General features: G+C 40.4%; 1 protein-coding gene across 7 annotated transcripts in view; it reads left to right on the top strand.

The window, feature by feature from the left end:
* Positions 1–14,416, top strand: part of OTUD4 (OTU deubiquitinase 4) — a 37,591-nt gene that overhangs the window by 7,733 nt on the left and 15,442 nt on the right. For 5 of the 7 annotated variants that reach the window (XM_075421049.1, XM_075421050.1, XM_075421052.1 and 2 more), the window contains 8 exons: positions 1,619–1,669; positions 3,596–3,642; positions 6,944–7,016; positions 7,484–7,565; positions 8,350–8,494; positions 10,878–10,935; positions 11,325–11,442; positions 11,677–11,741. In XM_075421049.1, the coding sequence (XP_075277164.1) occupies positions 1,619–1,669; positions 3,596–3,642; positions 6,944–7,016; positions 7,484–7,565; positions 8,350–8,494; positions 10,878–10,935; positions 11,325–11,442; positions 11,677–11,741 (639 nt within the window). Of the gene's footprint in view, positions 1–1,618; positions 1,670–3,595; positions 3,643–3,682; positions 4,120–6,943; positions 7,017–7,483; positions 7,566–8,349; positions 8,499–10,877; positions 10,936–11,324; positions 11,443–11,676; positions 11,742–14,416 lie in introns of those variants that run through there. The other 2 variants (XM_075421053.1, XM_075421054.1) reach the window with 2 other exon arrangements.

Raw genomic sequence — 14,416 nt, 5'->3', positions numbered from 1 at the left:
GGTTCAACAAGGCCAAATGCTGGGTCCTGGACTTGGGTCACAACAACCCCATGTAACGCTACAGGCTTGGGGAGGAGTGGCTGGAAAGCTGCCCAGCAGAAAAGGACCTTGGGGTGTTGGTTGACAGCTGGCTGAACATGAGCCAGCGGTGTGCCCAGGTGGCCAAGGCGGCCAACGGCATCCTGGCTTGTATCAGGAATAGTGTGGCCAGCAGGAGTAGGGAGGTGATCGTGTCTCTGTACTCGGCACTGGTGAGGCTGCACCCTGAGTACTGTGTTCAGTTTTGGGTCCCTCACTACAAGAAAGACATTGAGGTGTTGCATTGTGTCCAGAGAAGGGCAACGACACTGGTGAAGGGTCTAGAGAACAAGTTTTACGAGGAACAGCTGAGGGAACTGGGGTTGCGTAGCCTGGAGGAGGCTGAGGGGGGGACCTTACTGCCCTCTGCAACTGCCTGAAAGGAGGTTGTAGTGAGGTGGGGGTTAATCTGTTGTGCCAAGTAACAAGTGATAGGACGAGAGGAAATGGCATCAAGTTGTGCCAGGGGATGTTTAGATTGGACATTAGGAAAAGTTTCTTCACAGGGAGGGTTATCAAGCATTGGAACCAGCTGCCCAGGGAGGTGGTGGAGTCACCCTCCCTGCAGGTATTTAAAGGTTATGTAGATGTGGCACTTAGGGACATGGTTTAGTGGTGGACCTGGCAGTGTGAGGTTTACAGTTGGACTTGATGGTCTTAAAGATGTATTCCAACCTAAATGATTCTATGGTTCGGTACTCTGCTCAATTTTCCTTACGAGCTTGTTTCTTAATCGCTGTGGGTAAAGAGGCCATCCTGCTTGTGGCTTAAGTTCATAATGGGAATTCTTCATTTGGACCTCTGTGGATCTTTAACTAAATCAAGCAGGTTCTGTCTAAATAGCATCTTTTAAATGCAGCCTCTCTGTTGGTCAGCATGACTGTACCCCTTTGAAGTCAATGTGTCTCAATTACTGCAGCATCTTTCTCGGTCCTTGACAAATGTGAATTTGGCCTCTTCGTGCATGTTAAGGAGGCACTGGCAGCCTGGCACTTATGTGTCGCCCAATTGTTTGCATCCTTTCACTGGAAGTAAAAACAGTTTGTTAGAAGTGATACAGAAAAGAGGAGAAAGTGCTGTATGATTTGTCTATCTATGGGTACTAAAGAAATGTGTCTTCCATTTCTTTTAACAAGGTACTTGAATAAGCCCATACATGCTCTCTCCAGTGATGCCATGCATGCCTGGGATGAAATGCCCATAAACATCTACTTGACAGTATCTTTGCTTTCTTTCAGATTTCTCATTTGGCTCCTAGATTTCTTTTGGGGTTTTTCTTGTTTGTATTGTTTTGGATTGTGTGATGACTCCAAAAGCTGGTTATGTGGTTATTTTCTGGAATGCAGACCTATGTGTTTGACCACTTATTCCCTCATCTCTGCATCACTTTATACTTAGATTGTAAGCTCTTTGAGGGCAGGATAATCTTAAATTTCCAATGGTACCTTCCCATTGGTACAGTGGGTTATAGACTGGGGATTCCATGTGCGACACTAACAAAAATAACTGATTATTACGTTGTTTTTTTTTCTAAATACAGTTCATAGAGGGGCCATTTGAAGAGTATTTAAAATGTTTGGAAAATCCACAGGTATGTTAAACTTGATTTATAATAGAAAGCAGTACTTTTGTTGAAATTGGTGGGTAATTGGATATTTTTTCCTCACAAATGTTTTTGAGCTTAAGAGGTCTTTGAATTATGTGAATATATACTTTTATGCGTGTATTGTGGAATGATTTCAAGAGGTTTTTTTGTGTCTTGATTTAAAGCTGTTGTTCTTCAAAGTTGTATCCAAACATTTCTAGCTTCTGCAAATGCCAACAAACATAGTGTGGCTAGCTTTTTCTTGAAGACAGCCTTGAATAAAGGCTTAAAAGTTTAGGTTATGAAAAGACAGTTACTGATGTAAGGGATTACGAACAGTAACCGCAGGCTCTTACAAAGATACTGATTTGAAGTGAAATTATTGTTCCTCCCCCTCAACTTAATTTTAGTACTTTTATGAGGGAGTTAGCAATTTGTGTAAGATGGGGGTGGGGGGAGAGGACTATCTAGTGCAACATTGCAAAATATGTTACATTTTTTTTTAAGCATTTATGCATAAACTTTTAATTTCTATGAGGAGAAAATTCAATAAAGCATGATTATTCCCCCCTCCCCCAATGCCTACAGCATCCGTAGTTAGAATGGCTAACCCAGATGGTTCTTTATTTCAGTTTCCAAAATGAATGGTGGAAGGGGGGGAAAAAAGTGGGTATTGGCCTATTCTGCTTCGGTCTTGCTTTGTTTATTCCGGGATTTTTAATTTCAAAGCTTTGTTAGTCAAATCCCAAGGTTATATGCTATGATAAATGGTAAATCATGCCATTTTCCAGTAGAACTTATGCTGCACTGAATTACACCAATGTAGATAGTTTATAGCACTGCACGGTGTGTACAGAAAATGTCTTTCATACATGTCTGCTAGTGTTTAAAAAAATATTTTTGAAAAATAGTACAGTAGCTTATTACATTCTATATTTCAAAATTGTCAGGAGACTTTAAAAAAATATTAATATCAGACTACTACAAATTCCTGCCCAAACTTAGAATTGTTTTTAATTTAGTACGAATTTTTTAAAAAACGTAGGAAAAAAAAAAACCAAAAACCAAAAGAACAGTACCTCCCCTACCTTGAAAAGTAAAAAAAAAAAAAAAGACCCCAAAAAACCCAGGTCACATGATACTGGAGCACAGTACAGCAGTTAGGCTGGTAATGGAAGCACCAACTTTCACTTTTCTATGATTTCAGTCTGGGTTATGGGTTTACTTACATTTTGCTGTTTAAAGGGCATATTTTTGGTCTTTCTTCAGGTATCGATACACAGCTGCTTGCATGAGAAATACAAGTATCACAAGTTTATTTTGGCTGTGTGGAAGTGGGCTGCCTGCTTTGTGTTGGAGCAGTTGACAAGACTGTCAGGATATTTATATGGAAGTTATCTGTGTTTTAGGCAAGAGAGTTAAGCCTCAAGGTTCTTCTTCCACTTTATCTATAGCCAAAGACCCACAAAACCAGGCAGTTTTGAAGGTAGAGAGTAACATTTTTAAAAGCACTTGGTAAATCTCTCATTTTTTTCAAAAATCGCTTTTGAAAAGCTAGACTGCTGGTTGCTGAAGTTTAACAAAAGAAAAAAAAAAACAACCCCACACTATCTCACCTATCAAAATCATACTCTTTAATGATAGATCTGCATTTATGTGATTGTTTTTAGTTCTCTCAGTTTTCATACAGATCTATTTCTAATTTTGGGAAAAAAATCCTCCTAGCTTGTACCCCTTAGCCACCTTACTGGAATAGTTATTGTTAGTTCAAAAAAAACTTCAAATGTAATCAAAGTTTCAGCTGAACTGCGGACTCAGTGTTGATGTATTTATTTTCGACAATGATTTCTTGCTTCTCTCGATCTACATGTGAGGAAGTGTAATAATTATGTGTTTGTTAGAACTTAATTTTCTTTTGTATTTTCAATACAGGAATGGGTTGGACAAGTAGAAATAAGTGCCCTTTCTCTTATGTACAAGTAAGAAAATCTTTAAATATGTTTTATTGAGATAAGTTCAGTTGTTTTTTTAGTGAATCCATTGGAATAGCAAAGATGCAATTGTGTGTTATACCATAGTTCTCCAGAGAATTACAAATAAGCTTTGAAAGTTGCAGGTGTTGAGGTATTAAATACAAATAGAAAAGCAAGCTTTGAAAATTACATTTAATCTGGGATTTGAATATAGGTTTTCAATATTGTCATGCATCACACCTGCACAACTAATTGTGGGTAGAGTTGTACAGTTTGTATTTTGTTAGTTTTCATATCTTAATTTTTCTAATTGCTTTTCTTCCTGTTTCTCACCAAGGCTTTAATACTAACCCTGTTGCTAAGCTGTGGGCTGTACCCATTTCTCTTTTATCTCTGTACAAGTGCTCTAGTGTCGCTTAGTGATATGAGTATTGCACGCTGTATGCTAGAAGGCCGTTCTCCCACCTTGCCTGGTATGAAGTGGTATGTACTGATACAGGACTACCTGGTGTACTGCTGTACCTTATTCTCTTTTTCTGTATAAATTTTCCTCTTTCCACTGTGTCAGTGTAGGTGAAATAGTATGAGTTTGTCAAGGGCCATAGCTTGAGCTGTGTTTAAGAAATGTCTTGGTATTTGGGCATAGATAAACACTGCTCTTGGGGATGAACAGTTTTGCTGATGTGTTTTTATTAAATGCAATCCTATATATTAATCTTTCTTCACAAAGTAGTATGAAACAGTATGCTGAATATTTATAGCTGCTTTCTAATAACTGTGCAAGGGAATGAGCAATGTGCAGCGTCTTATCTTTCTGCTGTTTGTAAACCAGTTAAATTCAAGATTTCAAAATGTGTGCGGTAAATTAATGACTTTCTTTACCTTTGACTCTTGATGAGACAGTTGTTAAGAGGAAAGAAATTAGTTAAATACTACTTTCAGATACTTAGATGAGTGCTAAGTGTGGGAAATTGAATGAAATTCGGTCTGCATTTTATGTGTTGATGGGACAGTTTAGATTTGCATGTGCTTCATGGGTGGAAGAGGACTGAACTGGAAGAGTAAAATTTGGCTCAAGAGGTTTAGAGAGAAGGTCTGATGGTCAGATTGAGCCAGGGTGTAGAGGGATGTAACTTAATTGAAGTCAACAAAATTGCATGCTTGATTACGTCGGAACTGGATGGTCATGATCCTCTGTTTGTTGTGTTTCTGACCGTGAGAAACGTATGCTCATGAAATAGAAGCAGTTTATTCTGAAGTCATGATGCGTTGGTATCCAGGACCACAGATAAATAGAGAGACAAACCCTGGTTGATAATATTATTTCTTTAATTTCCATTGGAAGTGTGAGGAGGCTTGTGGCGTAGTTGCGACTATATGTATTTCACTGCTGAGTTGAACACACAAGAATTGTTACTGCCGTACTTGTTTTGGGAAGACTCGCTTCTATTAAAAAGGCAATTTAGAGGCTCTGAGAAAGTAGGAATGGTGATGGAGGTAGGGGGAAAGAGTTACTTCTCTTCCTGCATGCTGGCAGACTGAAGGAAAGCTGGAGTATGAATTTCCTGTTCTGTGCCAAGTGGAGAAGTGAGAGGGTTTCAGACTTTCCAAGCATAGGGTAGAAATGGGGTATGGATAGGTTTGTTTTCATTTTCATCCCTCAGGTCTGTCACTAGTATAATTTGGTTATCTAGTAAATTTGCCTTGCCTCTCTGAAACAGCTAGGTCTCTGAGCTATGAAATTTTTTTCCTCTCAGAATTGCTTTTTCTGAGTAGTTGTAGAAAGTGTTTTTTTTTTTTTTTTTAAATCCGACAACTGGACCTGTGAGTATACTTAATCATTTTGCAAGACTAATAAAACTTTTGCTTGTGTGAGCAAGGAAGAAGTTGAAGGAAGTGATAGGTTGCTGAGCAAAGAATTCAAAGGGAGGATTATGGATAAAGGAGAGAGAGAAAAGAATTAAATTTAAGATCATGATGGAGATTGATTATAGCAGAAAAACAAATAGCAAAGATTGATAGTCTTTCAGTTTTTAGAAAATAAAATAATCAAATAGTATATCACGTCAGTATCAGTTGTGGATTTTCCTGTATTTGCTGCTTTGTATCTGGTTCAGCTTTTTGTGCTTTTTGATCTAACAACCTAAAAAAAGAATTAAAATGTGAAATGTAAATTCTTACTTTGCTCAACTGTAGTAGCTCAACTCTTCATTTGTGGTATTTTTAATCCTCTTAAGTTTAGTGAGATACACAAACTTAGTTTGCAGTGATAAAAAATTTCCTAAACCTGTTTTGAAAAACTATACTGGACCAGTATCCTTGGTGATGAGTATCTGCCAACACTGCAGCAGCACGCTGTCCGCTGGTTCGGTCTGAGCTTTCCAAAAAGTTTGTGCTTGCAGTTGAAGAGACAACAGAGAGGTTTCTTTGCCACATTAAACCCAGCAATCTGAGTCGAACAAACACAACATAGTGTTGGACTCCGCACTTCATGGAGTCTGTATCCGAAGAGAAGGGGAAACTGAGCCCTCTGAAAGTCTTTTTTTTGCAGTGTATTACCTGTTTTGAAGGGCAAGAAAAGATTCTTCTGGCTACATGTGAAAAAACGGAGGCGTGGAGGGCTTGCTTTTCAGAGATGCTGGGGACTTGGTTACAGTATCTGATCTTCAGGCAGTGCCTGCTGGTGGTCTGTTGGGCTTTTGGCATGCTCCTTAGCGCGCTGTGGCAGCTGTGCCACCGTTTGGGAGCAGAAATGTTGTGTGGACCTTTCTGAGCACGAGAACTTGGTTTGGGAGGCAAGAAGAGTTTCTGAGCACAGACATGGGCTGTTCTGCGAGCTGGCCTCCCTGCCCAAGAGGGTTCTCGCACGCATGTAGTCAGTCTGCTAGTACAGATTTAGCCTAGGCCGTTGCTCACCTTCTGGAAACTTACCACTGCTTCCTGTCTCTGTTCGTAAAACCAACCTTCTCTTTGTTCTGATGGGTTTCCCAATGGCAATGTGTAATGAATTTCTGCAGGACTAGGGAGCCATCATCTTTCTAGACACAGCTCCAGAAGGCCGTGTCTGGAAATTTGTTTTACTTGTCACTGGCTCTCTGCATGTTGTGCCAGCGCATCTTATTCTAGTATATTCTTTCATAAAAGTAAGCCTTTTTCTGACCAGTGATAGTTGTACTCATGTTTTTCAGTATTGTTTTTCACTAGGTGTTTTCTGTGGTTATGTATGTTCCTTGAACTTGACTTGAATATTCCAATTTTTATTGACATTAATTTTTAAATGAATTCTTGACTGATGCTTTTTTCTCAGGAAAGATTTCATAATATACCGGGAACCGAATGCTTGTCCTTCACATGTAACTGAAAATGGCTTTTCTGATAAGGTAAAGAAAAAAATGTGAAAGGCTGAATTAAGACTACTTTATATAGTTCCATGTGAGTTTTATTATCCAACACATTTAAATGTTCTGAGAATTCAATTTTAACAATTTCTTTTGTACATGTGTAAGGCAGCTATTCTGTTAATACATATAGCACTTCTTTTTTTAAATAGGTGGTCCATGTTTGGGATGTAGTATATGTTCCTAGTAATCTGAAATTCTGTAAAAATCAATTTACAAGTGCTAACTGACATAGCCACCTCTGTCCTAGATTCTTTTTGGCTTTTGGTCAAATTCTTTTTGGTTTAAAGGACATCCACTAAACATTTTGATCATTTTATTGATACTTTGAGATCCTGAGAGATAACAAAGCGCATTGGTACATTAAATTGAATTTTGAAAGGTACTGCTCATACGAAAAATCAAGTAAAATGCAAACCCTAAAATACCTGTGTGTTTTTTTTAAATAGGTTTTGCTGTGCTTCTCAAATGGAAACCACTATGATATTGTTTATCCCATAGAGTATTCAGAAAAGGCTGCTCTATGCCAATGTAAGTATTATGTTGGTTGGTTAAAAGCATGTATTTTTACCAAAAATATTGAAATGATCACCATCAGGTTTCAGGAAAAGGCTCTATATGAAGGCTTATTATAGTCACTCTTTAGTAGCTTTGTCTTCCATTTGAATTGTCGATGACTATGATTTTGCGAGAGCATGTATTCTTACTGTGTTCTGATTCCTGACAAAGCAGATTAAGTACCAAGAAGAGAAGACCTACCTGCGTCTTTGAATCTGGGTGGTCTAATGTAAACAGAAAATGTTGGTGTACTAACTCATAATCTGTTGTATTGTGTGTGGTCAGCATTCTGGTTTTAATTTTGTATATCGGACTATGTTAGCAAACTAATTGTTCATGTTAAAATTGTCCTTGCATGTGTAACTTGTCACAGAAATTATGGAGGTTGCATATGCAAAAAAGAACTGTCTTCATGGATTACTGTTTTCTTTACTAGATTGCAGAAATGTCCGAAGGTCCTAATTGGATTTGATGGGTCACTGTGACAATCCCTACAAGGATTCTGATTCTTCATGAAGTCTCTGGCTATGTGCAGAGTTAGAATGCTAAGGCCAAATTTGCCTGACCTGGTTCCTGGCAGTTTCATGCACGCTCATTAAGTCACACTAGCTGCACTAGTTTTGGTTCTAATGCCTTCACTGTTTCAGCTGACACATCAAAATGCTTGCTTTGATTGAAGTAATTTGAAATGCATCTGTAATGGTGGTGTAAAATCTCGTTTACCTGGTAACTGATTTTATCTTCCACTTTTCCCCAGCTCTGCTGTATGAGTTGCTGTATGAGAAAGTATTTGATACAGATGTAAAGAAAATCATAGCAGAACTTAGTGCTGTTGGTGTGACAGAGGAAAGTAATGGTAGCAGTGAAGTATCTGCTTCAGATTCAGAAGATGACAACTACAGGTAAATGGGATTTAAAAGTTAATATAAGATGCCTGTGAGCAGTACATATTAAATGAGTTTTCTGGATTTCTGGTGGATAGTAGAATCTAACAGTTCGGGTTGAAAACCTCTACAAATTACTGAGAAAAGAAACACAAAGAGGTAAAGTTAGAACTATGAAAAATGAAATGTGTAATTTTCACTGTACCTAAGGACAGAATTCTGGTTCCTCTGTTTTTCCTGCAGTCTAGCTTTGGGTCTCTTTATATAATGGAATATTGCCATTGCAACGTGTCCCTCTGTCCTGGGTTTGGCCAGGACAGGGTTAATTTTCACCGGACTCCAGGAAGGGGCACAGCCGGGGGGGGGGGGGGGGGGGGGGGAGGGTTAACCCCACCTGGCCAAACAGAGCAGGGTATTCCATACCATGTGACGTCACGCTGGGTTCCGGTGGGGGGGGGGGGAGGGGGCGGCGCAGCGGGAACTCTCTTGCGGCTCGGGAGCGTGCGGCGCCGGTGCGGTCCAAGAGAGCGGATCTGTTTTTGTCGTGTTTTCTCCTTATCTGTATCGTTGTTGTTCCTGTTCCCTCTGTTTGTTGTTTCTGTTAAACTGCCCTTATCCCGACCCACCAGTTTCTGCCTCTTTCTTTTCATTCTCCTCCGCACGCCGGCGGGGGGAGGGGCGGCCGCGTGGCGCTTTTGTTGCCGGCGGCAGCCGAAACCAAGACACCCTCTTCTTGTTTAAAAAAGTAGAATCCCCTGGCAGAACTGTCAGTGTGCCAGTCTGGCATGGTAAACTCTGAGAATTACTTGGCTCACTCTTGCAGCTGAGTAGGGTTACAGGAATGTAATCCAACTTGTGTTGCTTCAACATCTGGGGGCTGAAATGCCTGCTTGAGATGTAGCTAATGGAGAAATACAGATGTAGCTTGCTCTGGTTTGTTTCTTGATCTTTATGAAGTGATTATATTTGTGGGTTTGTGTTCCTTTTGCTGGACCTGGATGCTCTAGCTAGCTTCGAGATTTTGACCTACTGATTCCTTTTGCACAGGAAGTCTTTCACAGTGCCATTTTTGCATTTACTTATTGGCAGTTTTTCTTCTGTTTAATACTGTTCTTAAAACCCTGGCTTGTGTGAAATTCCATTGAGGCCATGGAGATTATGCTGTATTAGTGCATCATGACCCCTCTTACCACTGAAAGTCATTAAAGTCTTTCCTGGGGGCTCTGCTGTAGTCTGTGTGGCATGTGGCAGGAGAGATTCTCTGAGGTGTTGGAAGCTGATTGTCTCCTCAAGCTGAGAACAACAGAAAGGAAGATGATGGAAATCACCACAGAAAGAAAACCAAGTTCTGGGAAAGGGATTAGCTTCCTTTCTTGTTTGGAAAAAAAAAATAGTAGGGAACACTTCCAATTAAAATATAAAGTATTTCTGCCTTGGGGAATAATTATTGTAGTTAAATGTCACAGAGTGGAAACCTTCTTTATTGCTTTCTGTTCTTGGAGCTTTCCTGGGCTTCATATGCAGTAGCATTAACCTGTATCTCTGGGATTCGTAAGAAAATATACCGATAACCTCCGTAGTACCTTTGTAAATGAAGGTCATATACTCACTTGAGACTATCAAGCTCAGTTGTTTTTAATTTAAACCATATGTCTTATGATGCAAGAGCTAGTGTGTCTGACTCTTGACTTAGTTAACCCATATTACACTTTGCTTGTCTTGAAGTTGACTTCAGCTTGTTTCACTACCTAGTTTTCCAGATGATCTTTTTCATTTTATAAATCTGAACTTTTCAGTTTGTTGTTATTAAGTGTAATAGTTTATTTTGTTTTTGGGAGAAGTTAATGCTGACAGTTGCCTACAACTGCTGTAGGGAAAAATACTTGTTGTTTTTTTCTCTGTGGAGAGTAATTTTCGAGTGATGTCAGATGTAGAAAATAAGAGTAAATTTGAGTGCCTGATGCCAATTAACTAGTGGAGTGGGTTTTGGTATTGAGTTTTGGGGTTTTGTTATGTCTGCTCTTGCTACCTTTTCCTTGCGTAGCTGCAAAAATTGTAGAGGAATTTTTTGTTTCCCTTGCCTGCCCTCCTTTCCCCACCACACCCCCCTTTTTCTTAAGTGATGGCTAAGTCAGTACAGTACAGTGAATTAAACTTCCTAAAATTTGTACTTAGAAACAAGAATCTTATTTTTAGCTTTATATGATATAGAAATGTAGTTCTTGTTTTAGACTTAGCTTTTTTTATTTTAAGAGATGAGGGTGTTCTGTGGTATGCTTATTGTGGAAAAATATGTAGAGTTGTAGTTTCAGTCTTTTTATCCACTTCCAAGATGTTTCTTACCTGATTTCCAGGCCTTATTAATACTATATTACCACATCTCGCTTCTGTCCTTTTGCAGAAGTAAAGCTACAACAGTTGGTGATACCAATGGATTGAAGTCTCTTTCTGGCAACAAGGTATTTATATGTTAAAATTTACTTTCTTCATAGTAACTTGTACTCTGTTATATTTTTCAGTGTTTAATGTTCATGAAAGAATCCTGAGTTTCTAGTTTTCCTAACATCTGGGTATCTCAAAAAGTACTTATTTCTTTGAAAAGCAATGTTTGGTTTTGATATGTGCCGAAAGTCGGGCAGTGTCTTTTTTTAATGCTGCTTGGTTCTTAAATTTGTTCTGTTATAGTTAAAAGAACACCATTGAATTATTTTTTTCAAAGCTCTTTATGCTTTATGTATTTTCAGCTTCTTTATTTTTCAGTTTAAAGCTTGAGTGCTGTGATTGAAAAACTTAAAACTGTACAGCTTTATGTAGCTGACTGTTTAGCACTTTGTTCTGTTTCATACAGCACCTCAAGAGCGATGGAAGTTCTACATTGTTGGTCTTACCTAAAAAAGTTCTTATATCACTCAATCCATCAGTTTACAGGAATGTTGAGTATGATGTTTGGCTCCAATCCAAATGGGGTAAGTAACCAAATACTTAAATGTTCCAGCTTTTGCAAGCTTAATGTATAAAGTGAAGGCCTCTTGAAGAACAGCGATGCAAATGGCAGCATGGGTTTAGGCAGTGGTCTTCCTCACATGGGTCAGCGTGCAGATTTAGGGCCTGAACTTCTGGTTTGCATTTTTACAGCATCAGGGAAGTAACTCTTTGGGTGTATTTAAGCTAACAATATATTACTGCTAATGTATTTACAGATCAGCAAAAACAAGATTTTTCTATTGCTGCTGGCATGCAATACTCAGTTGGAGACAAATGTAAAGTAAGTAGTACTGAATTATAGTTTATAGAGACATTAACATTTTTCTCAAGATGCCAATTTTCCCCTCTGTTAACTATTTTGATATGATTGCTACTTTCTAAATATTCTTTGCTGGTGTGTTCGACTGTATATATGCTCATTATTTATTTGTTGATGGTGTTCATGACTCACAGCATACCTGTAGAAAAGACATCATAGAATCATAGAATGCTTAGGGTTGGAAGGGACCTCTAGAGGTCGTCTAGCCCAACCCCCCTGCAGTGAGCAGGGACATCTTCAACTACATCAGGCTGTTCAGAACCCTGTCCAACCTGACCTTGAATGTTTCCAGGGATGGGGCATCTACCACCTCTCTGGACAACCCGCTCCAGTGTTTCACCACCCTCATAGTAAAGAATTTCTTCCTTTTATCCAGTCTAAATCTACCCTCCCTTAGTTTAAAGTCATTACTCCTTGTCCTGTTACAATAGGCCTTGCTAAAAAGATTGTCCCCGTCTTTCCTATAGGGCCGCTTCAATTATCGAAAGGCTGCTATAAGGTCTCCCCGCAGCCTTCTCTTCTCCAGGCTGAACAGCCCCAACTCTCTCAGCCTTTCCTTGTAGGAGAGGTGCTCCAGCCCTCAGATCGTTTTTGTGGCCCTCCACTGGACCTGCTCCAATAGCTCCATGTCCTTCTTGTGCTGAAGGCTCCAGGGCTGGACACAGGATTCCAGGTGGGGTCTCACCAGAGCAGAGTAGAGGGGCAGAATCCCCTCCCTCGACCTGCTGGCCATGCTTCTTTTGATGCAGCCCAGGACATGGTTGACATTTTGGGCTGCAGATGCACATTGGTGTCTCATGTTGAGCTTCTCATCCACCAGTACCCCCAAGTCCTTCTCGGCAGGGCTGCTCTCAATCTCTTCATCCCCCAGCCTGTATTGATAGTGGGGATTGCCCTGACCCAGGTGCAGGACCCTGCACTTGGCGTTGCTGAACCTCATGAGGTTCACACAGGCCCATCTCTCCAGCTTGTCCAGGTCCCTCTGGATGGCATCCTGTCCTTCTGGTGTGTCGACTGCACCCCTCAGCTTGGTGTCACCTGCGAACTTGCTGAGGGTGCACTCGATCTCGTTGTCCGTGTCACTGATGACAATGTTAAACAGCACCGGTCCCAGTACGGACCCCTGAGGGACACCACTTGTCACTGGCATCCATTTGGACATCAAGCCATTGACCACTACCCTCTGGATGCGACCATCGAACCAGTTCCTTCTCCACTAAAAGGTCCACCCTTCAAATCCGTATCTCTCCAATTTAGAGAGAAGGATGTTGTGGGGCGACTGTATTGAGGGCTTTGCAGAAGTTCAGATAGATTATATCTGTTGCTCTTCCCTTGGCCACTGATGCAGTCACTCCATCACAGAAGGCCACTAGGTTGGTCAGGTGGCTTTGGTGAAGGACTTGCCCTTGGTGAAGCCATGCTGGCTGTCTCGAATCACCTCCCTGTTCTCCATGTGCTTTAGCATAGCTTCTAGGAGGATCTGCTCCGTGATCTTCCCAGGCACAGAGGTGAGGCTGGCAGGTCCGTAGTTCCCAGGGTCCTCCTTCCTACCCTTTTTAAAAATGGGCCCACCATTTCCCTTCCTCCAGGCACCAGGGATTTCACCTACATCATGGACAGTGGCTTGGCAACTACATCAGCCAATTCCTTCAGGACTCTGGGATGCATCTCATCGGGTCCCGGAGACTTATGTATGTTCCGGTTCCTCAGGTGGTCATGAAACTGGTCTTCCTTTACAGTGGGAGGGGCTTTGCCCCTCTGGTCCCCATCTTGCAGTCCATCAACTGGGGAGGGGCGAGGAGAGATGTTGCCAGTGAAGTCTGAGGCAAAAAAATTGTTGAGTACCTCAGCCTTCTCCTCATCTGCTGATGCTAGATCACCATTCTTGTTCATGCAATAGAACATTTGATCAGTGCAATTTCACTGCATTAAAAGGTCACAAGGTTAACTTTCAGGAGTATATTTAGTAAGATGGCTGTGGACCTTACGTTAAATATGCAAATAAGTGTGTGCAGGCTTGCCTCCATGGGAAGTCCTTCCTTGGTGTTGTAGAGTGCTAGCCTCTGTGTGAAAAGCATTTAGGACAGTTTGTGGTTCAGGCTAAGCTCAGTTCTTCTCGTGGTGGGGCTCCATAAGCTCACCAGTTATTTCCATGATGTGCAAAAGTGTGGGGTAGGTCTGTTTTTATAAAAACTTCACTGCATCTTTTGCTGATGGCTGCACTTGCTTTATCATACTGCTGCATGTTTTAGTTACTGCAGATCCTGAAGATCTGAAGTTTTGGGCGATTCTTCCGCTTGAAGTATTCGAAGTGTGTTACACAATTGCTCTTTAAATTCCATTAAAATTTGTAGTATGTATTGCTGCTTAAGAAGAAATAAGATTTGCCATAAAATTCTGTAGTACTCAAATTTTATGTGAATCTCCTTGGATGTGTTAACTGAACCGGTGGTACTTGGCTAGATATGGTTCTTTCTAGGACATTTGATCATCTATTAAAGTTATTAATGTGAAAATACCATGTTTTACATGCAGCATGGGAGCTCTCTCAATTTGTACTTTTTAATTTGTGTAATGGAATTAAGCACAGTGAATAAATTGCAGGAAAAACACATCTCTAAACAAACAAAAAATCC

Source organism: Opisthocomus hoazin, chromosome 5, assembly GCF_030867145.1.
Source record: "Opisthocomus hoazin isolate bOpiHoa1 chromosome 5, bOpiHoa1.hap1, whole genome shotgun sequence".
NCBI lineage: Eukaryota > Metazoa > Chordata > Aves > Opisthocomiformes > Opisthocomidae > Opisthocomus > Opisthocomus hoazin.
Note: the sequence above shows the minus strand (reverse complement) of the source record. Positions and strands in the feature narration are given on the sequence as shown.